The sequence below is a fragment of the Heloderma suspectum genome, chromosome 17 (assembly GCF_057233095.1).
Source record: "Heloderma suspectum isolate Gila_16-S chromosome 17, 16-S_ref, whole genome shotgun sequence".
NCBI lineage: Eukaryota > Metazoa > Chordata > Lepidosauria > Squamata > Helodermatidae > Heloderma > Heloderma suspectum.
In genome coordinates, this window is record NC_139474.1 from 12,741,792 (window position 1) to 12,765,254 (window position 23,463).

General features: G+C 48.9%; 1 protein-coding gene across 7 annotated transcripts in view; it reads left to right on the forward strand.

The window, feature by feature from the left end:
* Positions 1-23,463, forward strand: part of ADAR (adenosine deaminase RNA specific) — a 52,713-nt gene that overhangs the window by 14,103 nt on the left and 15,147 nt on the right. For 3 of the 7 annotated variants that reach the window (XM_084824796.1, XM_084824792.1, XM_084824793.1), the window contains exons 2-8: positions 12,335-13,949; positions 16,380-16,569; positions 17,601-17,758; positions 19,759-19,894; positions 20,077-20,288; positions 20,606-20,762; positions 21,499-21,670. In XM_084824796.1, the coding sequence (XP_084680922.1) occupies positions 12,430-13,949; positions 16,380-16,569; positions 17,601-17,758; positions 19,759-19,894; positions 20,077-20,288; positions 20,606-20,762; positions 21,499-21,670 (2,545 nt within the window). In that variant the 5' untranslated portion in view covers positions 12,335-12,429. Of the gene's footprint in view, positions 1-7,135; positions 9,940-12,334; positions 13,950-16,379; positions 16,570-17,600; positions 17,759-19,758; positions 19,895-20,076; positions 20,289-20,605; positions 20,763-21,498; positions 21,671-23,463 lie in introns of those variants that run through there. The other 4 variants (XM_084824791.1, XM_084824795.1, XM_084824798.1 and 1 more) reach the window with 4 other exon arrangements.

Below are 23,463 nucleotides of genomic sequence, written 5' to 3' on the forward strand. Positions count from 1 at the left end.
ACAGAGCATGAAGTGCCGCCAGGATGTAATTTCACCTCCCTGGCTCAAGTGATCAGGCAGTTTGAACAGGACCAGAAAAGCTGCTGTGGCAGTGCCAGGTTAGGCAAGTGAGGTGAACTGTGGCTGGCAAGTTTCTTTGTGGTGGCCTTTCTTTTAATAAAGTGCCAGCCTGGATGTGAGAGAGGATCGGAGCCAATTGGATTGCCTGCAGGCCTGCTGCTGGGAGCGGGAAGGAGAGTATGAATCCCTCCCCTTTACAATTATTCTGAGTGTTCAAGCAGGTTAAAATAGTATGGCGAAGCGTGTGTAACTGAAATAGGGACATAGGAAGCCGCAATATACTGAGTCAGACCCTTGGTCCATCTAGCCCACCAGTATTGTCGACACTGACTGGCAGCATCTCTCCAGGGGTCCAGGCAGGATTTTTTCCTAGCTCTTGGTGGAGATGCCGGGGATTGAATCCCTTCCACTGAGCCACAGCCCTACCAGTGCCAGCTGAACATCATGAAGCTCTGCAAATGGGCTGGCATGGCTGCCTTAGGCAAGAGTGGGAGCAGAATGGCTGCCTGCAATTTGTGTCTACTTGCAGATAACACTGATAAACCGATGCATAACTGGGGAGTTTTTCAATCTGTATGTAAACTGCCAACCCTCTGCTTGAGATGTTGGACACAATTCTCTTGTCCCAAACAGGAGGATGGAAGCTTGTATTCAGACTGAAGATCATACTTCAGGGGGCTGTAGCTCAGTGGTAGAGCACCTGCTTGCATGCAGAAGGCCCCAGGTTTGACATTTTGCTTACAGAAGGTTCCTGGCATCTCCAGGTAGGGCTGGGAAAAGTCCCGCCTGCAACCCTGGAGAGCAGCTGCCAGTCAGTGTCGACAATACTGGGCTAGATGGACTGAGGGCCTGACTCAGTATAAGGCAGCTTCCTGTGCTCTCCTTCAGCCCCACAGCCCTCAGTGTCCCTTGTTTTCACTTAGACTGGCCTTCCCAAACCTGGTGCCCTCAGATGTGTTGGACTACAACTCCCATCATCCCAGCATTCTGGCTCGGGTGACGGGAGGGGAGTTGCAATCCAACACTTCTGGAGGACATCAAATCGGGGAAGGCTGAGTTAAGCCTCTGCATGGTCAAGGAATCTCCTCCCATTTCCTGCAGGAGAAGGGGGCAGTCTTGCTGGTTTGGCCCTGCACAGTTGATGTGCTCTGGACGCTTCCCCTCAGCTGGGGAGGTGGCAGTGATGGCTGCACAACTGGGGCCACAATCCCTACTTGCCTCTGCAGCTCCAAGGTTAGGAGGAAGCCCGAACCTCATGGCAAACTCACCATGGCAGGTGTAACTGTGGAAGCCTGCATGTAAACTGTGTGATTTATGTAATAAGGACTCCTCAATTCATGATACAGCAAAGTGAAGTGAAGCATTCCACTAGGGTGCAAAGTAATAGGTTGGCAATTCATCCGTAGAAGACTTCTCTGTCCATGTAGAGCAACTGATTTTTCTATGACTTGACATCCCTTCACATATTCACTGTGGGAATCATCATTGCACATGGTGCAGCATGTTGTTTGAATGTGGAGATGTATGGATAGTTCACAGTCAACAGGCCTCCTGCTAGGTGATTTAGCATAATTGTACCTACTGTCATACCAGTCTAATTCACACAAAACCCTAATCCTGTATAAACTTGTGATGGATGTGTTAGAATTTTTATAGTATTTAAAATGTATGTAAGTTAATCATAGAATCATAGAATAGTAGGGTTGGAAGGGGCCTACAAGGCCATCGAGTCCAACCCCCCGCTCAATGCAGGAACCCAAGTCAGAGCATCCCTGACAAATGGCTGTCCAGCCTCGTCTTGAAGGCCTCCAGTGTGGGAGAGCCCACCACCTCCCCAGGTAATTGGTTCCATTGCCGTATTGCTCTGACACTCAGGAAGTTTTTCCTGATGTTCAGTCGGAATCTGGCTTCCTGTAACTTGAGCCCATTATTCCGTGTCCTGCACTCTGGGATGATCGAGAAGAGATCCTGGCCTTCTTCTCTGTGACAACCTTTCAAGTACTTGAAGAGTGCTATCATATCTCCCCTCAGTCTTCTCTTCTCAAGGCTAAACATGCCCAGTTCTTTCAGTCTCTCTTCATAGGGCTTTGTTTCCAGTCCCCTGATCATCTTTGTTGCCCTCCTTTGAACCCTCTCCAGTTTGTCTGCATCCTTCTTAAAGTGTGGTGCCCAGAACTGGACACAGTACTCCAGATGAGGCCTAACCAGTGCTGAGTAGAGGGGAACTAGTACTTCCCGGGATTTGGAAGCGATGCTTCTATGAATGCAGCCCAAAATAGCATTTGCCTTTTTTGCAGCCACATCACATTGTTGGCTCATATTCAGCTTGTGATCGACGACAATTCCAAGATCCTTCTCGCTCATAGTGTGGTTGAGCCACGTATCCCCCATCTTGTAACTGTGCATTTGGTTTCTTTTTCCTAGGTGCAGAACTTGGCATTTGTCCCTATTAAATGCCATTCTGTTGTTTTCTGCCCAGCACTCCAGTCTATCCAGATCACTTTGAATTTTGTTTCTGTCTTCCAAAGTATTAGCTATCCCTCCCAATTTTGTGTCATCTGCAAATTTGATCAGCATTCCCTGCACCTCCTCCTCCAAGTCATTAATAAAAATATTGAAGAGCACTGGGCCCAGGACTGAGCCCTGCGGTACCCCACTCGTTACCTCTCCCCAGCTTGAGAAGGTCCCATTGATAAGCACTCTTTGAGTCCGATTCTGTAGCCAACTGTGGATCCACCGGATCGTTGTTTCATCTAGCCCACTTCGAGCTAGTTTGCTCATCAGGATATCATGGGGCACTTTGTCGAAAGCTTTGCTGAAGTCGAGGTATATGATGTCTACAGCATTCCCACGGTCTACAAGGGAGGTGACTTGATCAAAAAATGAGATCAGATTTGTCTGGCAGGACTTGTTTTTGACAAATCCATGTTGGCTTCGAGTAATCACGGCATTGTTGTCAAGGTGCTTCCAGATGGATTCCTTTATCATCTGCTCCAGAATTTTCCCAGGGATTGATGTCAGACTGACTGGTCTGTAGTTCCCAGGTTCCTCCTTTTTACCCTTTTTGAAGATAGGGACAACGTTAGCCCTCCTCCAGTCATCTGGCACTTCCCCGGTCCTCCATGATTTCTCAAAGAGAATAGACAGCGGTTCTGAGAGTTCTTCTGCCAGTTCCTTTATGACTCTAGGATGCAGTTCATCTGGCCCTGGAGATTTGAACTCATTCAAAGTAATGAGGTGTTCCTTGACCATATGCCTGTCGATCTCAAGCTGCAATCCTGCCCCTTCAGCCTGTACTTCGCCTTTGCCAGGGGGGTCATAGACCCTCTTTTGGGAGAAGACTGAGCCAAAGTAGGAATTGAGCACCTCTGCCTTTTCTTTGTCCTCTGTTATCATTTTGCCATCCTTATTTAATAGCTGAACAACCATTTCTTTCCTCTGCCTTTTACTATGCACGTAGCTGAAGAAACCCTTTTTGTTGTTTTTAGCATCCCTCGCTAACCTCACCTCGTTGTCCGCTTTAGCCTTCCTGACGCCATCCCTGCAATTCTGTGCTACCTGCCTGTACTCTTCCTTTGTTACTTGGCCTTCTTTCCACTTCCTATATGTGTCCTTTTTTGTTTTCAGGTCATCCCTAAGCTTTTTGTGAAGCCACATTGGCTTCTTCTGTTGTCTTCCACCTTTTCTTCTTGTTGGAATTGTTTGTGATTGTGCCTTGAGAATTTCCTTTTTTAAAAGTTCCCACCCATCTTGGACTCCTTTTCTCGCTAGCATTGCTTGCCATGGGACCTTACTGATCATTGTTCTGAGTTTATTAAAATCAGCTTTCCTAAAATCCAGGGTACGCGTTTGAGTACACTCGGCTTTTGCTTCCCTTAGAACCAAGAACTCAAGTACAACATGGTCGCTTTCCCCCAGAGTTCCTGTAACTGCTACTTTATCCACTAAGTCATCTCTGTTGGTTAGGATCAAGTCAAGGATAGCCGATCCTCTAGTTCCTTCCTCTACTTTCTGTAGGAGGAAGTTATCCGCCACACAAGTCAGGAATTTCCTGGAGGGGCCATGTTTTGCAGAATTTGTCTCCCAACAAATATCGGGGAAATTGAAGTCCCCCATTACTACTACATCATGCTTCCTTAAAACATTGGCTATTTGCTTTTCAAAAGTTTCATCCTTGTCTTCTCCTTGATTGGGTGGCCGGTAGTAGACTCCGACCACCAGGTTCCTTTTATTCTTTGCTCCATTTATTTCAACCCAGATGCTCTCGATGGGGCTACCAAGCTCCTCCTCCTGTATTTCTGTGCAGAGATATGTATTTTTCACATACAGTGCAACCCCGCCTCCCTTTCTGTTCCTCCTGTTCTTTTTGAACAAGTTATATCCTTCAATTGCTGTATTCCAGTCATGAGAGTCATCCCACCAAGTCTCAGTTATACCTATCAAGTCATAATTTCCCTCCTGTATTAAGAGTTCAAGTTCGTTCTGTTTGTTTCCCATACTCTGGGCATTAGTATATAGACATCGAAGACCATGTGCTTCATAGTCTGGCTTTCTTCCTACCTGTGTCTGAAGACTATTATTGGACGCTATCAGAGCTGTTCTCTCCATTGCAGTGCATGCGCCTACGTCCATTGTTACCCCCAACATTACATCTCCCTTCCCCGTAGGATTCAGTTTAAAGCCCTCCTGATGAAGTTCTTCATGCTGTGGCCAAACACATTCTTCCCAGCCTTTGTGAGGTGCAACCCATCCCTAGCCAACAGCCCATCTTCCAGGAAGTATAGCCCGTGGTCCCAGAATCCAAATCTCTCTCGTCGGCACCACCTTCGTAGCCAGTCATTCACCCGGAGTATTTTTCGTTCCCTTTCTATCCCTCTTCTAACTACTGGAAGGATGGATGAGAAAACTATCTGGGCCCCAAAGTTCTTGAGTTTCCTTCCCAAAGCTTCAAAGTCTGACGTGATCTCTTCGTAGCTCCGCTTGGCGGTATCATTTGTTCCCACATGGATGAGAAGAAAGGGATACCTGTCAGTGGGCTTTATGAGTGCAGGCAACCTTTCAGTCACGTCTCTAATCTGTCCTCCCGGGAGACAACATACCTGGCGAGTCCACGGGTCTTCGCGACATACTTGGGTCTCGATCCCACGCAGCAAGGAGTCTCCCACTACTACCACTCTTCTCTTCTTCTTCTTGTAGGCCTGGGTTTCATCGCCTCTGTTTGACTGACCTTTAGCCTCTTGCTCACTCTCATGCAGGTTCCCCTGTGATTCTTCCTCTGCAGGCTGTCCTCCAGTCTCATCTGCAAGTACCTGGAATCGGTTCCACAGCTCCACCGCTTCCACTGGTGCAGAGTGGCGTCTAGTTCTTCTTCTCCTAACTGTCACCGTTTTCCAAGGAGTATCCTCTACTCCATTTTTTTTCACCTCAGCATTTCCCACTGCCTCATCTTGCTGTTGCTCTTCAAGCTTCTGGTCTGCCCTTTGCTGTTGTAGTTCTCCCATTCTGTCCAAGAACTCTTCGTGTTCTCTTATTCCCTGGAGGGTTGACAGTCGCCGCTCCAGTCCACTTACTTTCTCTTCCAGCAGCGTGATCAACTTGCACTTGTTGCAGGTGTAGGCCATGTTGTTCTCAGGCAAGAAAACAAACATTGCACACACCTTGCAGGTCACCACCACTGGAGAGTCTTGTTCTTCCATTGCCTCTTTTCCCTTTTTGTGTCTAGCTTTGTGATTGTTCTAGACTAGCCTGTGCCTGCTCCTCTACTCAGTAGAGGTTAAAAGCAGAGTCCCACTGGTGTGGAAGTGTGTGTTACAAGACAAATAAATGAAAAAAAGTTAGTAAAAAAAAAAAAAAAATGTTAGGGGCCTCCCCCTTGACCTCCCCTGCCGAACTCCCCTGGCCAACTCCTGTTTGCTCCCCCTGTTTGCTCCCCCTGTTCGCTCCCCCTGTTCGCTCGCTCTCTGGGAGCTTGCCTGCTTCTGTAGTCCCTGGACCAGCTGGAGCAGCTTGCTCTGCTCTGCTCTGCTCTGCTCAGCTGGGAGGCGGGAAACAGACTGAAGCTTCCCGCCCAGTCAGCTGCTGGGAGTACTCAGGCCACACCCCTCCAATTCAGTTGGAGCTCTCAGAAGCTCCTGGTGAGCTCACAGCCAGTCAGAAGGATAAAGGGCAGCGCCCTGGGCTTCCTGCAACCCACTTACCTCTTAGCCTCTGTCTCCTTTGTCTCCTTTGTCTCTTCAACCACTGCAACTCCCCTGGCCAACTCCTGTTTGCTCCCCCTGTTTGCTCCCCCTGTTCGCTCGCTCTCTGGGAGCTTGCCTGCTTCTGTAGTCCCTGGACCAGCTGGAGCAGCTTGCTCTGCTCTGCTCTGCTCTGCTCAGCTGGGAGGCGGGAAACAGACTGAAGCTTCCCGCACAGTCAGCTGCTGGGAGTACTCAGGCCACACCCCTCCAATTCAGTTGGAGCTCTCAGAAGCTCCTGGTGAGCTCACAGCCAGTCAGAAGGATAAAGGGCAGCGCCCTGGGCTTCCTGCAACCCACTTACCTCTTAGCCTCTGTCTCCTTTGTCTCCTTTGTCTCTTCAACCACTGCAACTCCCCTGGCCAACTCCTGTTTGCTCCCCCTGTTCGCTCGCTCTGTTCGCTCGCTCTCTGGGAGCTTGCCTGCTTCTGTAGTCCCTGGACCAGCTGGAGCAGCTTGCTCTGCTCTGCTCTGCTCAGCTGGGAGGCGGGAAACAGACTGAAGCTTCCCGCCCAGTCAGCTGCTGGGAGTACTCAGGCCACACCCCTCCAATTCAGTTGGAGCTCTCAGAAGCTCCTGGTGAGCTCACAGCCAGTCAGAAGGATAAAGGGCAGCGCCCTGGGCTTCCTGCAACCCACTTACCTCTTAGCCTCTGTCTCCTTTGTCTCCTTTGTCTCTTCAACCACTGCAACTCCCCTGGCCAACTCCTGTTTGCTCCCCCTGTTCGCTCGCTCTGTTCGCTCGCTCTCTGGGAGCTTGCCTGCTTCTGTAGTCCCTGGACCAGCTGGAGCAGCTTGCTCTGCTCTGCTCTGCTCAGCTGGGAGGCGGGAAACAGACTGATCATGAACATATCTATAGCTTGCAGCTGTGTGTATGAGTGTCTTTATGCCACTGTATTTTAGGAGAGCTGCATTTATTTATTTGTTTGTACTGTTGGCTACAAGAAGCAGAATTCTCAGTTGCCGCATTTGTCCTTGAACCACCTCTTCCACTTGTTTACTGCTGTTTTTTTTAGGCATCTGCATTTTACAAACAACAACAGAGGTCTTCACCATTTAGGTAAACAGTATTCCTATTTTGTAGTGTGCTATTCTCTTCATTACGTCTTGTAGATCTGAGTCAAGATGTAAATTGAGGAAGTATATGTAAAGAGATGCCTTACCTGCACAGCAACCCTGTTAGGTAGGTTAGTCCAGCAGACTCATTCGATGCCACCCAGTGAGCTTCATAACTGAGCTGGTTTAGTTTGCACCCAGCATTGTGCACTCTTCCTCGCTTTCTGTGTTTGAAGAGTCGGACACGACTGAACAACAACAACAACAACAAATTTGTTCATAGTCAGTTTCTTAATGGTAAAACGAACTGTGTTTAGCAATTTGTAAGCTGCTATGGAGGCCTGTGTTGATGTTTTCAAACACCCTTCCCCAAATGGTGCCCTCCAGATGTGCTGGACTGCAACTTCCGTAATTTCCAGCCACCATGGCCAATGGAATTATGGGAGTTGCAGTCCAACATGCCTGGAAGGCATTAGGTTGGGGAGGCTGTTTTTAAATGAACCCACATTAAAATATTGACAATTCCCTGGTTCGAGTATTCACTGGTGGCGGTGAGGAGCACGGATAAAGCCTGAGGCCTGTTCTCCTAACTTCAGTGCATGGTATTTGGAGTCTGAGTAACATCCCCTTTGAGGCTCTTAGTTTCTGAAATTGTGAGCCTTGAGTGAGACCCACAGGTAAAGAAAGCTGACTGTTGGCATGATTGAAGATCCTAACGGCACAGCCTGTCGCTCAAGATGGGGCAGGTGGCTCCTGGTTTTTGTCTTGGCTCATACAGCACCTGTGCAACCCTGGCACCACGAGAACTTCTGCAGTCACCCCGTGTGTCTCGTTTTGCACCTGGATAGGCAGTGGGTTATCTGAGCCTGTTAACCAATACTGAGAAGGAAAGTTTATGCTGTGCTGTTTGCAGCCTGTCCTTGGCCTGGTTTGAGATACTCCTGCATCACTTAAGAGTTCCGGCATGGGGTGCTGAGTGGCTTTTAGGATCTCGTTTCTGCCGGCAGCCCAGGATCTGTAGATCCCAATATGTGTAAAGATGAGATAATTGAAAAGGTCTGTCTTTTCTGTGTCATTTAATAACCACTTGCTTGTGTGGTTGAGTGCAAGGTGGTGTCACCTAACCTAAATTTCTGATAGCCAAGTCACTTTTATTTTTGAACTAAAGCTTGAAGGTATGTGCCACTCTTGCATCCCCCCAAAGGTGTGTAAGATAAGAGAGCCACCCAGCTTCAAAGGAGCCCTGTTCTGGGCCTGCTGCCTCTGAGGACTAGCTTTGTGTATTGGGAATGGTTTGATCATGCCCAGTGCAGAGACACGTAAGAATGACCTCCCACAATGAAGGCTGATGGGAAGGAGATGAGGCCAGAGACACACTGGGTAGCCTCCACTAAAGGCCGGTGACTCAGGAGTCTTACCAATCCAGTTGTGCCCAATATGTAAATATATCAGAATTATTTGCCTCCTGTATTGACTAAAATGAGGCAAGTCCAAAGCACTAACTCAGAGAGTCAAGCAGGCGGCCTTCTCTGTTGATGGACGCATTGGTGTCTCTAAGGAGCCTTCAGTTATTTTATTTTTTGGTGGCATACACAGTTTAAGCCAGCCTTTCTCATCCTGGGTCCTTCCAGGTATTGTGGCCTACAACCACTGTCATCCCTGACCATTGGCTGTGCCAATTGGGGCTGATGGGAGTTGGAGTCCAGCAACATCTGGGGGAACCAGATACATGCCCCAGATGTTGGGGTATGTTTGCTTAAGAATGACTGATGTAGCACTTAGACAAAAAAGAAGTCCCAAACTGCAGAGAGCTGGTGCTTCATTCTATGCGGTGCTGAAACGGCGGGCACTGAATGTGGAGATGTCCGGTGTGGAGATGTCCAGCAGCCCTGGATAACAGAGAAAAGAAAGAGTAGTTGGAAGCGAATGAATTGGAGTGCGGAGTGTGTGATGGTTTGAGGAAGGGCTTTGCCTCAGCTTTAGTCCCTCCCACCAGCTTGTGATGAAAAGGAACCAAAACTATTTTCTTAGGGTGGTTGTAGTCTGATATGAGGGTTGGGAGTGAGGCTTGCTTCCCTTGTGTCTCTTCTAAGACACCAGAAAGAGTTTGGAAAAGGGAGATGTATCCTACCAACAAAGAGCAGTGTGACTCCCTTTCTGACCTGACGTTTATCCCCCTTTCCTGGCTAACCCCCCCCCCCCCCCCCGTTGATGGCTTTACCTTGGCCCCACCCCTCTGACTGAAAGGAGAGACTGGCAGAACAGTGAAGAGGGAGGCTGGCCTGCCGGAGAATTGAAACTGAAACTTATGTCTGAGCCATGTTAAGCCCAGCACTAGCGTAATTCTTTCAAGTCCTTGCTTCCCTGTGAACTCTTTATCTTCCCTCCCCTTGGCCCCCCTTTGCAAGGCAGCACAAAAAGAGAGGTTCCTGGTCCCTGCGTCCACATAGTGGGGTTCCTTTTCAGTCTCCCCTGCCCCAACCCCCTTTTCTTTTGGGCACTGACCTTATCTTGCAAAGAAGTTTTCCCTCTTTTGTTTCTTGCCACCGATGCAATGCCTGGTTCTCACTGGCGTGGAACAAAATGAGGTAAGGATCTCCTGTTTCCACTCCTCTTCTACTTGTTTTAAAAGCTGCTGCCTCTTGAAATAGCCTTTTCTTCCATTCCCCCACGCCAGCCCCGCTTGTTTGCTGTCTGGTAGCTGCAAAGGTTATGGTAGTTAGGTGGTTGTTTTTAAGAGGGAGGGTATTCTGGGAAAGAATATAACCCTCCTCTCTGGGGCCTTTAAAAATTACAAGCACGTCGGAAGGTGCCTTTGAATGTGGGGAAAATGAAGACATGGAGACATTTTTAATTGGTACAAAAAGATTTATGATGCCTTACATACCAACAAATTCATCATGGCTTATACCACAGTAAGTCTGTGTGTTCCGAAATTCCACAGGAATTCTTCTTTTATGTGTGTGCTGTAACAGACCTAAGAGTGCTTTCCAGTGCACACTTACTTGGGAGTAAAGGCCTGTTGAACTCAGTGGGCTTGCCTCCAAATAGACCTGTGTAGGATGGTATTGTAATATGGCCACCCCAATTTACTGAATACAGTGCATCATTAGGTTGGGGAGGATCCACAGGCTTTTGAAGTGTTTTGTGGCCGAACCACTGACATCTTTAATTGTTGTTGTTCAGTCGTTAAGTCGTGTCCGACTCTTCGTGACCCCATGGACCATAGCATGCCAGGCCTTCCTGTCTTCCACTCTCTCCCGCAGTGTGCTCAAGTTCATATTCGTTGCATCGGTGATGCTATCTTGCTATCTCATCCTCTGCCGTCCCCTTCTCCTTTTGCCTTCAGTCTTTCCCAGCATCAGGGTCTTTTCCAGAGAGTTTTCTCTTCGCATTAAGTGGCCAAAATATTTCAGCTTCAGTATCTGTCCTTCCAATGAGCACTCAGGATTGATTTCCTTTAGGATGGACTGATTTGACCTCCTTGCAGTCCAGGGGACTCGTAAGAGTCTTCTCCAGCACCACAGTTCAAAAGCATCAATTCTTTGGCGCTCAGCCTTCCTTATAGTCCAGCTCTCACAGCCATACATTACTACTGGGAAAACCATAGCTTTGATTAGACGGACCTTTGTCGGCAAGGTGATGTCTCTGCTTCTTACTATGCTGTCTAGATTTGCCATAGCTTTCCTCCCAAGGAGCAAGCGTCTTTTAATTTCATGGCTACAGTCACCGTCTGCAGTGATCTTGGAGCCCAAGAAAGTAAAATCTGTCACTGCTTCCATTTCTTCCCCTTCTATATGCCAGGAAGTGATGGGGCCAGATGTCATGATCTTAGTTTTTTGAATGTTGAGTTTCAAACCAGCTTTTGCACTCTCCTCTTTCACCCTCAACAAGAGGCTCTTTAGATCCTCTTCACTTTCTGCCATTAGGGTGGTATCATCTGCATATCGGAGGTTGTTGATAATTCTCCCGGCAATCTTAATTCCGACCTGTGATTCATCCAACCCGGCATTTCTCATGATGTACTCTGCATATAAGTTAAATAAGCAGGGTGACAATATGCAGCCTTGTCGTACTCCTTTCCCAATTTTGAACCACTCGGTTGTTCCATGTCTGGTTGTTACTGTTGCTTCTTGATCCTCGTACAGGTTTCTCAGGAGACAGGTAAGGTGGTCTGGTACCCCCATCTCTTTAAGAATTTGCCACAGTTTGTTGTGATCCACACAATCAAAGGCTTTAGTGTAGTCAATGAAGCAGAAATATATGTTTTTCTGGAATTCTCTTGCTTTCTCCATGATCCAGTGAATGTTGGTGATTTGATCTCTAGTTCCTCTTCCTCTTCGAAACCCCGCTTGTACTTCCGGTAGTTCTCGGTTCACAGCTTCTAGGAATCCATCGACTGGTCCCTGTTAGAAGCAGGATGCTGAGCTAGATTGGGCTCTACCTTTCTTTGCCAGTTATGGCAATATCCACACCACACACACAGTGCTGCTGTTCAGTTATGAAGCTGCTACTAGTACATATTTTGCAAAAGAAGGAGTAATGGAGAAGGCACAAGCCAGACTAAGAGACAGTTCTCCTTTCCCCTGAAATGAAACATACAAATACTAACAGTGCCAATGAAGTTGTGTTGCACATCTCTCCTGTGTTGCCCAGGAAAGCCTGAGTCACGCTGAACATACCTTGAGTCGAAGCCACACTAGCTCTGTTTTCGGGGACCATTTCTCAGTCCCAGGCTCATTCGTAGACCCCTTTGGTTCCTTCAACCAGTTTCCTTGTGGCAAAGGAAAATGGGCCTTAAGCAGCTTAGGGCTACCTGTGAGGAGGAGGCAGCTGCTGAGTTGGTAGGGAGGCAGTTGTCATTGTCCAGTGTAGTTTTGGCTGTTGGGGCAAAGAGGCTGGTCATGTTGAACCTTCTGGGCTCCAGTTGGCATATAACCAAGGTCTGAAACGTGCCCTGTTCTCTTGTTTTCTCTTTGCCAGGCCACTGCACACCTGCCCCTGTGAGAGTGAACCACAGCTGCCTCTCATCTGGTGCGCACGTGCCCACTCCCACCCTTGTGCCCCAGCAGCGCGCTATGAGCAGAGGGGCCGCTCAAGGCAGAGGTTCAGATCAGACCCCCCTGGAACATTGTGGCCACTCTAACCCCACTTTCTTTAACGGTCCTCTTGTCCCACAGGGAAGTGGCCTCGAGGATTTTCACCAGCAGCAGGTCCTCTTCCTTAAAGGGCAACTTACTGAAGTGCCACTGTTTCAGTCCCAGACCCAGAGACCCCAAACGTACCAGGGCTACTGCCAAGGTTGGAGAACTTCCTCCCCACCCACTCACCCAAATTCTTCATACAGCAGTTGGGGTGTACATAAAAAACCTCCCTGTAACAATAGCTGGCTGGAACAGAAGCAGCTCTTTGAGCCCCAGCCAAGGCACAGCGGCAGAAATCGGAGGAGCGGAGTTAACAGACTCATCTCAGACTTCCAGGGGCTGAATCTAACCAGCCAAGGGGTTGAGCAAAGGCTGTTAGAGATCTTGGGCCAGCTCAAACCCGGGGAGACAGAATCAGCCCGCTGGTTTGCCCGTCAACTCAACATCCAAAAGAAGGAGGTTAACCACCATCTCTACAAGCTCCACAACCAAGGGAAGTTGTGCAAAATAGGGGAGCTCCCTCCACTGTGGAGGTTAGCAGACAATCCTGAGCCCCAGCATACGACGAGACAAGGAAACTCGGCCACACAGCGGGACCAGGGCCGACTTCCAGGTTCTGGGATCGGAGAGGAAGAGTGCTCTGCCTCTGATTTGGAAGACTCTCTTGATTCCGCCGCTATGGCCGAGGTCCGGGAGAAGATCTGCAACTTCTTGTTCGGTGTTGAGGATTCCACAGCGTACAACCTTGCCAAGAACATTGGCTTGTCCAAGGCCAGGGATGTCAGTGCCACTCTAGTGTCCCTGGAGAAGTTGGGGGAGGTCTGCAAAGAGAACGGCAACCCCCCCAAGTGGTCCCTCACTGACAACAAGCGCAAGCGGATGCAGCTCCAGCTAAAAGCTGAAGAGGTCAGAGAAATAGTCCCTCCTGCTCCAGACCCGGACCCCAAGCTTCCAACCCCTTATGTCAAAGCGGAGCTGCCCACGCTGCCCACGAGCGTGCCAACTCCTCCTCTTCCTTCTCCTTCGCCACCGCTGCCACCACCTCCGCTGCTGGAGAGCAACGAGGAGAAAGTTGAGAACGGGCAGCAGGCATCTGAGCCAGCGGAACAGGGTAACGGTTCTTCCCCCCGGATAGGCCCCCCTCGCAAGCGGCCCCGGTATCACTGGTTCCCCAATTACGACAACTTTGAGAATGGTAAATGGGCCACGGATGACATCCCGGAAGACCTGAATGCCATCAACAACCAGGACGAGTCGCGGTGCATCATGGAGTCCCCCCTGTCCCCCAGCTATGCCGCCCAGTTTGGCACGGCTTTCCAGTGCACCCCCTTCGAAAAGCTAATGGCCTGTCAGAAGAAGAACCCTGTCAGTGGCTTGATTGAATACACCCAGTACACTTACCAGCATTGTGAGTTTGTCTTGCTGAAGCAGAGTGGGCCGTCGCATGAGCCACGGTAAGAGAGAGCTTGGGGGGGGGGGGTTGGGGAAGGGGCATGTTCTCCTTAGTTTGTTTATTTATTACATTTCTATACCACCCATTAGCTAAAGCTCTCTGGGCAGTTTACAAGACAAAGCTTAAAGCCGTAGGACACACTAACATATTAAAACCATTGTTTAAAATAGAATAAAACCAAGTCGTAACCAAGATAAAAGCCAGTAGCACTGCAAAGATCTAAAATGCACTAACATGATTTTTATAACTGAAGGGTTAAAAAGCCTGGGAGAATGAAAAGGTCTTCATCTTTGGGGTTCGGTTAACTTACTTGCATGAGCCATAGCTCCCTGCCAACCGAACAGAACAATTTCATAAGCTGGTTAAAATGCCGAGGTAATTACAATGGTTGGTCACCAACTCCAGAAATGGGTGTCATCTTTCAGCCACTTGGAGCTGAATCCTCTACTACATAGGTTTCCCAAACATAAGTACCATTGATATTAATGGGGGTTACTCCAAAGTAAGCAAGTATAGGATTACAGCCTTTGTTTTTCAGCTGCTCTAGCAAATGATGCTGTCCTATAGGTTACAAAAGTGTCTTAGTCAGCATGGAGATTTTTCTGGGCTTCTGTAAAAATCCAGTTATTTATCACTTAAATGCAGGAGTCTCTCTCATTGATCTCCTTCCCCCACCTTCCTTTAAACCTTGATTTTTCATATGTTAACAATACAGAGATGATGACATAGCAGTCTCCGCTAAACAATCGAATATCCCTCAGGTCTGTAAGTGAGTGTCTAAATGTAGATGATAAACTCTATGGAGCAGGGACTTGCACCTTCTGCTTACAAAATCACCAAGTACACTGAGGGTGCTGTTGAAATACCCATAATCATGTAATAGATTCCACCTTCAGAGCTCTCTGAAGTTGTGGAAGTGTAAAACAAATGAATGGATGGGGAAGGGAAACATTGGAAGCTGTGTCAGGGAAATACAGAGGTCATATTTCTGCCCCTTATTCCCTCATGCCAAGTCGTAAATAACCACTCAAATCTTGAGAATCGCCTCCTGGCGGCTGGGCGGGGAACACCAGAGAGGAAGGAAAGTTCACTTAAGAGAGTGGAATGGAGAAGGAAATGCTGGAATGGTGGATGTCCATCCACTTCCTCTCTCCAAATTTGAAAAGGGATGCTTGGTAAAAGCTCTCTGTGTTTTTGTTGTTGTTTTTTACACTAGTGAATCCTCAGTCCCAGCTTAATCAGGGAAAGAGCCTGCCAGCTGGATATTGGGTAGCTTTGCACCAGGAAATATTATGCCCTGTTAGTTCCTGTGTTGCTAGAGGAGTTCTGTGTTGTGTCGGCTTCTGGCAGTGCATGTCTGTTGCGATGTGGAGGAGACACAGCGAATCCCTCCTCTCCCCCTTTGATCAGTTGGGGGAACTGGGTTTTATTTTTATGCTCCTGCTTGGCTGCTTGCTTTTTATAGCCACTATGTTTAACACATGCTCAGTCTCTCACTACTTGCCTTTTCTAAGCACCAGCTAAGCCTGGTGTATGCCACCCCCTGATACATCAGTGGACTCGCTAGACAGGAAAATTGGCCTACTTTTTCTCCCCTGGATGAGAGCAGGCTCTCCCCAAACCATTGAAAAAAGGTTGTGCTCTGAGGAGCTTGAAACGGTGCTTGGCAGAGCTTGGGAGGGTACTTAGGGGCAATACGTTCGGTTGTAACCTGGGCCTTGCCTTGGCTTCCCTGGCCTGTAGTGCTGCCACAACCATTCCCAAACTGGCTTCCAATGCATCACTGGGGGCTCCTTGGAAACTTCTCAGGGGCTTCCTCCACGAGAAGAACTGTAACGGCGGGCAAGCTTTCCTGAGAGTTTAGGTAGTGGCAGGGCAGCCTGTTCAACACTGCAAGTGCAACTGGAAGGAAGCACCAGGGGCCTCCCTAAAGTGCACCGCTAGTGCATGCAGAGCAACCATGAGGTCAGCAAACCAAGGATGAGCTTTAGAGCATAACCCACAAGCCTCTGCCATGCACAAGGAGTGTGTTGGCAGGTAAGCGAATTGGGAAAGGGTTCTCCAGAGGTGTGTAAATGTCAATAACAGCTTCTTTCCTAATAACGCTCCTTTGGTTAGGGCAGAGGACTTGAAAGGGAGCCAGCGTGTCATGGCATAGACTAGAACCAAGGAAGCCTTCAGTTCACAAGCCCAGTGAAGCTCACTGGGTGGCCTTAGCCCAGTTGCACCCTCTCAGCCTCTCCTAGCTTGCAGGGTTGTTGTGAAGATAAAGTCGGTGCAGGGAGAATTAGGTTCACTGCCCCGTGCTCCGTGGAGAGAAGGGTGGGATAAAAACGTAATAAATCATTGACACCCGCTTCCTAAAAACATATATATGTATGTATAATGTGTGTGTATATTTCTCACCCATTTCTACATCTTGCCTGTCAAGGTTTAAATTCCAAGCTGTGATTGATGGCCGCCGGTTCCCCCCAGCAGAAGCAGGCAGCAAAAAGCTGGCCAAGCAAGAGGCTGCTGCCAACGCCATGAAGATCCTGTTGCACGAAACCGAGCATGAGGGGGAAGATGGCATGGAGCCCGAGAAATCTCTCTATGAGGACAGTTCCCTCAGTGAAGCTGAGGTGAGCGGTGGGGGGCAGGAAGTGGAGCTCACATGCTGATGGCCACGGGGGGTTCACAAAAAAGGCAGATAGGAATGTATTGCAGGGCTTGCTCCGCTGTTCCCTTAACCTCCTTTTAGTTGCATGAGGCTTGGGAGAGACTCTTGTACACTAACTCAGCCTTTCCCAACCTGCTATCCTCCGGATCTGTTGGGACTACGACCTCCGTCATCTCCAGGCCAGCATGGCCACTTTCTGTGTTGGCGGAGGGTGATGTGGGTTGTAGTCAAGCCCATCCGGAGGGCACGAGGTTGGGAGTAACTGATGTAACGCACTTACAGCTCATCATCTGCCTAGCCCCAAACCTTAAGAGTCACAATGAGCCGAGAGGCCAGTCGGGTCCAGTTTCTTCTCCGCTGTCTGTTCTGTTCCCAACCACTGTCTTGTCGAATAACCTCATACCCTGACATACAGTGATTAAACTGTCTTCTAGGGCTCCCAGGAAGCTTAAGGCCCATAGGTCAGTGGTAGTTCTGACTAGTCCTCTGTGTAGAGAGTGAACACTCTGGAGCAGAGTTAGCCAACCTGGTGCCCTCCAGAATGCTTTGGACTACAGCTCGCATAATCCCCGACCATTGACTCTGCTGGCTGGGGCATGTGGGAGGTGCTGTCCAAAACATCTGGAGGACACCAGGTTGCTGACCCCTGTTCTAGAGTCTCTCTCCCCCCCCCCCCCATCATTTGCAAGGCATGGGTTCTGTGGCAGGCCAGGCATTGTGGGAAAGAGCTCCCTCCAGGCAGGAGGTCTGAAACCACTGCAATACACAATCCGGTGCATGAAACCAGCTGGGTGAGAGTCAGGAGTGGTGGAGGTTTTGAGCTGGTTTTCCACTCCCCCTTGCCTCTTCCAAAGCAGCAGCACAAAGTTCTTCCAAAAAGTAATGTCCTTGAGAGTTCCATCTTAGGCAACTGCCTGGAATTGGGTGTATGATCAGTCTGGTGCAGTGTTCTTTAATTTTTCTTCTCTGTCCTCCTCCTCCCCACAACCTTAGCCTGAACAAACCGAGCCAGAGGCTTCATCCACAACATCACAGCTCAACCTGCTTTCTGGAAAGAATCCTGTCAGTGCCCTGATGGAATACGCACAGAAGTCGGGGAGCGTCTGCGAATTCCAGCTGATCTCTCAGGATGGGCCTCCCCATGATCCAAAGTAGGATTTGGCTCACTTGTTTTTAGGCTTGTATTATGTGGGAATTGGGTGTTGAATAAGCAGATCTGGTTTTATTGTGGACTGATCACTAGCAAAACTCCTTTCTTCTTATCATGGGGTTGGGTGGTTGGGTTGTTGCAAGGATCCCTTGGGGATTTGCCAACAAACCTCACCCCCAGTGGAAATTGCAAGCAATAAGGTTTTTCCCCTCCTCTCCCCTTGTGGTGGTGTCCCCAATGAGAATGAAAGACTAGCAATAACTTTGTAGAGGTGGGGGAGAAGGAAATGGGTGCACACAGGGTTTGAACAGGTTTCCTGCTGCCTCTGTTGACCCCCACCATTGTGAATTGAGCCTGCTCCTATCTGCCGCTAGCCCCCCCATCCTTTCATTTTTATAGAGGCTTCTTGGGTTCTGTTTCTTGGTCGCACCAGAGTGTGATGGAACGTTGGGAAATGGACCTGGATCTAGACGGTTTATTGTTTGTATACATTCTCCGGAGTGACTTGCCATTTAAAATTCAGCACAAAGAAGAATAAAATAACTGGAAGCTGTTTCAGTTGTTGGTCTCTCCCTCACCCCTCTTCTGTCAGGGCTCACCACTAAAAATATTTATCAGGCCTCTTTATGAAGCCTTCTGAAAGAGCCCAACTAGTTCTCCCCTAGGTTGCTTCATCTAGCCCCCTGCTCTCTCTTGAGGGTTCACAAATACACCGCCCCAACCCCTTCATGTGAGAGAATAAACCAGCGGAAATCCCACGCACTTGCCCTTGCTCCACCTCTGAAGCAATGGCCCCAAACAGACAGTCTAGATCCTTCTTATTCAACCTGGTGCCTTTCCCATGTTTTTGACTTGGACTCCCATTATCCCCAGCTAGCATGGCCAATGGCCAGGGATCCTAAAAGTTGCCATCCAAAACCTCTGGCGGTCGCCGGGTTGGAGGAGGCTGGTCCACATCGGGAGTGGGCAGAAAGTAGACGGCCAGAAGTTTTGGACTTCAGTTCCCAGCGTTCATGGCCATTGCCATGTTGGCAGGTGCTTCTGGAGACTGAAGTGGAAAACCTCTAGAGATCTGCCTTCTGCCCACCCTTGGTCTCAATTATAATATTTTTCCATTGAAAGGTTTGATTCCATTGGCTAGGGGAGCAAGGGCCACTGCCACCCAGGAAGAACTTCACAGCGAGCGGGAGACCAGCCGGCCAGAGAAGAGCAGCTGCAGGGAGCTTGCTTCTCCTCTCCCTGCTGGAAAGCACGCCTGGCTCCAGTGCTTGTTTTTCCTCTTTCCTCTCCATTCTCTCTCCCTGCCCTTTTGTATCGTGTGTTGGATTCTAAGCCTGCATGCAGGGACTGCATTTATGTGTCAGTATCTGTACAGCACTTAGAAAACTCTCATGTGCTTTATGTGTGTTAAATAATTCCATCTGCGTGGTAGGCTCTGTATGGGACACCGGTGGCCAGGCTATTGGCTTGGCCAGGCTATCGGCCTAACCAGGGCTACAGCCAAAGATGGGGGGTGGGGGGGTTTCCAGAGGGAAAGGGTGTTCCTGGTTACGGTAGAAAATCAGTCTGCCGTCCTACAATAGTTGCCTGCTGTGTACAGCTGCTTCACAGGGTACCTGCCTGAGGCTGCCTCTCTCCCTTCCTTCAAATGCTTCCTCAGAACCCACCTTTTCAGTGAAACTTGACACAAGCCCGTCAATGCCCTACCATAATTAAGCCTGAGCACATGTAACTTAGCTGAATACATACTCATCCCCTCTTTTACTCGTGCCTCAATTTCCTTCCCTCCGTTGCCTCTTTCTAGATTGCAAGCCCCTTGGGGACAAGAAACTGTTCTCTTTTTCTCTTACTTGAATGCCACTTGCATACAGGGCGGCGGCGGCGGTGGCGGCTGCTAATAATAATAACAACAATAATAACAATATAAAAACATATGTATGCATTTGCTAAGCCAGAATCATGTTGAGCTAACCCAGTGTTTTGCCATTGCCTCCTATTCAGGTTCAAGTACTGCGTGAAGGTGGGTGACCGCGTCTTCCCTGCCGTGGTATCCAACAGCAAGAAGGGAGCAAAGCAGATGGCAGCCGAGGCCGCCATGAAGGGCCTCAGCGGGGAACCATGCAGCTTCCTAGATGAGGTAGATTGATCTCCCTCTCCTCCTCTGGGCATCTCCTTCTAGCCTCCTTTCTCCTTCTTAATGGGTCTCCCTCTTTCTTTCTTTCTTTCTTTCTTTCTTTCTCTCGCTCGCTCGTGCTCTCGCGCTCTCTCTCTCTCTCTCTCTCTCTCTCTCTCTCTCTCTCTGCGCTTGCTTGACTTTAGACAGAGGTCCAGGGTGACCAGCCTTCAGAGGTGTCAGGTGGCCAGGCCGTGAACCTTGACGAGACCAAGGCAGCGAGTGCAAAGGGCGTCGGCGAGTTGATAAAGTACCTGAACTCCAACCCAGTCAGTGGCCTTCTGGAATATGCCCGGGCCAATGGCTTTGCTGCTGAGTTCAAGCTGATTGACCAGACTGGGCCGCCCCATGACCCAAAGTGAGTAGGTGTGCTACGCTGCTCCTCCGGGTGAACCGGAGCAGTTCTTATGCAGTGTATCGAACGTACAAAATGGAGCCAGAACATTGGTTCCTGTCAGGATCGTCTGCTCTAATGGGCAGCTGTGATGAAGGTCCTTTTTTCAGCCTTGCTGCCACATCTCCTTTTCCTGGAGGTGAGATGTGGGGTTGGCCCTGAGGACATCCTGCACATGAAGCAGGGGTTCTTGCGACTGAGCTGTGCCCCTCCCACCTTACAAAATGGGGCCAGGTCAAACCAGGGTATCCTGTTCACTAGAACTTGCCTCCCCCTGACAGGTTTATCTTCCAAGCCAAGGTGGGAGGGCGCTGGTTCCCAGCTGTCACGGCACACAGCAAGAAGCAAGGCAAGCAGGAGGCAGCAGATGCGGCTCTCCGGGTCCTGATTGGCGAGACGGAGAAAGCTGAACACACTGAAGGGATGACAGTCACAGAGGTAGGGCTCACTCGCACAGCCTCCCTGCGTGGCCTTCAGGCTGCCTTGCTTCCCCACTTTCCAGTCTTGCACCACCATGAGTGCCAAAGCTGCAAGGAGTTGGCAGGAGTGTGCGTTGTAGCTGGGCACCACTAGATTTTTTTGCACTTTGATTACAAGGGGTGAAGCACAGTCTTCTTTGTAAAAATACTCTAAATTGGTTGGTAGCCCTAGATTTAATACTTGGAGGGATTCTGTGTTGGGAGCAGGACACGTGTGAGATCATCTTTGGATATAATCCTGTCCCTACCATGGTAACCATAAGGGCTAGAAACATGCCTTTTTTTCTTCTTTGTAAAAGTGGAAGCAGAGATTGCCAAGAAGCCAAATTCTGCTGCTAATGCCACGTTCCTTCTGCTTGCTTTTTTGTGCTCCTGGGTAATACCTCCAGTTCCTAGACAGCTGGAGATATTACTCAGCAAAGCATTGTCAGTTCTTTGCTCAGGAATCTCTTGGGCCATCTGACTCGGGAACCTCTTGGACTGTTAGGCCAGAACTGAAAGATCCAAATGTGGAACAAAAACACAGCACTGCTTGTCAAGCCCTGTGTGCTTTCTGTGTTCATGTTCTCTGTTCCTTTTCTACCTGGCAAGCTCTCGGTGAATCTCAGGGTTTGCGTGTATGTCCTATCTTGTGTTTGTTGTGTAGCTAAAGCAGGCATTCTTGATCTTGTAATTCTTTCTCCCCCACACTGCAGCTCCCCGTGAGCGGAAGCACCCTGCACGACCAAATTGCTATGCTGAGCCACCAGCGATTCAACACCCTCACCGCTCGCATCCAGCACAGTTTGCTCGGGCGCAAGATCCTGGCTGCCATCATCATGAGAAAAGGGCAGGAGGGCCTGGGTGTCGTGGTGAGCATTGGAACAGGTAAGGGAAGGCCACTTTGCCACACAGGCAAAAGTCTGCTTGGAGCCAGAAGCGCCTTGGTTCAGAAAAGCTCGGCTTAGCTGTGTCCCTGGCAGGGTGATCTTAAGTAAACCCCTCTCTGCCTCTGGGATGGGGGTGTTATTCTGGCCTACTTCATAGGCTAGTTTCCCGAGATGAAAGGTTTCCCACTGCTTTCACACACAGTTTTTGCTTTTTGTGGTTGGTGGGCAAATCCAGGTGAAATCAGAAACAGCTCCTCCTCCACCTTTCCATGAAAACTGATTTATTGATTGTGTTTTTATCCCGCTCCTCAGCCAAAAAAGGCTCTCGGAGTGGCTTACAGTCAATGAACAAAGAAGACAGTCCCTGCCCGCAGTCTTACAACCTAAAAAAGACATGATACACAAGGGAAAGGTGATGGGGAGGGAAGAGGGAGAAATAACGAAGGCTTTAGTTATTTTAATGATCTCTGTGCCACATTTCAGAACTAAAGCGGCTTCCACACAACAAAAGTGGCAACTAATATAATACCACAGATGATCCCACATTAAAACCACATTAGGATCCCATAAAACCTGATAAGTAGAAGAGCAGCACAAAGACCGTGAAACACCAGCCTGAACCTGATCACATTTTTATCTATTCTGTGATTTAGAACAAGGACTACATTCTAAGAAATAATTTAATGAACCCTTTTTCCCCCTGAGATGCTATGGAAAATGAAGCCAGCTTGTTGCATTCATACCATTATTATTATTGTTGTTACTACTTCTACATCCCACCTTTTTTCCTCTTGCAAGGAACCCAAGGCAGCTAACATGGTCCTCCTCCTCTCCATTTTATCCTCCCAACAACCCTGTGAGGAAGGTTAGATTGAGAGTCAGTGACTGGTCCAAAGTGACCCAGTGAGCTTCATGACCAAGCGGTGATTAGAACCTGGGTCTCCCCAGTCCAACACTCTAACCACTAGACACCACACTGGCTCTCATCACTTTGTAACCCTTATTGCTGGGAGAGCCACATGATCCTCTCTGCCAAACCATGGACAGCAACCAGGGTTAACTGCTTTAATGCACCAAGCAAAAACTCTGATTTAAATCACTGATTTAACTCAAGCTTGCCACTGAGAATTCTTCACATATTTCTAAACCATGGTGCAAATCTGATCACTAAAACATTAATTTATAAGTCAGTATTTTATCCATTTTTTAAAAATTAAAAATCCACTTCACCTACTCTCTAAGGTCTAACTCAGCACTGGATTCCCTTCTTATGGAAACTCAAAATATGCAGTCAGAGAGAGAAATCAGAATGCTACAGGTGGGACCTGCAACAAAATTTTGCAATGTGGATTGCTTCTGTTCAGGCTTCAAGCTGCTCTGTTCCGTCTCCCCCACCCCACCCCCATTCTGTGAGCAGTGATCACTCTCCGTCCTCGTTGGGCAGTTCCCCCCCCCCAAAATGTGTGTGTGGGGACACTTCTGCAAACCTTGGGTTCCTCCCAGCCTGCTGATACCTCCCTCTTGTGGTGGGTGGTGCCGGTTCCATCACAAAAGGATCGGCGCTCACAACATAAACACCAGAAATAGAGTGGCGGGGGTGGGGGAGAGAGATGATGATAAATACAGGACTCCATTCACAAAGCAGAAATGAAATGAAATCTTGTTTATCCTGCAGTGTTGCAGCATCGAGCAAGTTCATTTTTTCCAAGTCACGTGGGGTCTTACTTCGTGGGTCACAAAATCTGTAGCAGCTTTTGATCTGTGGGATGTCGAGCATAGATCTCCTCCCAT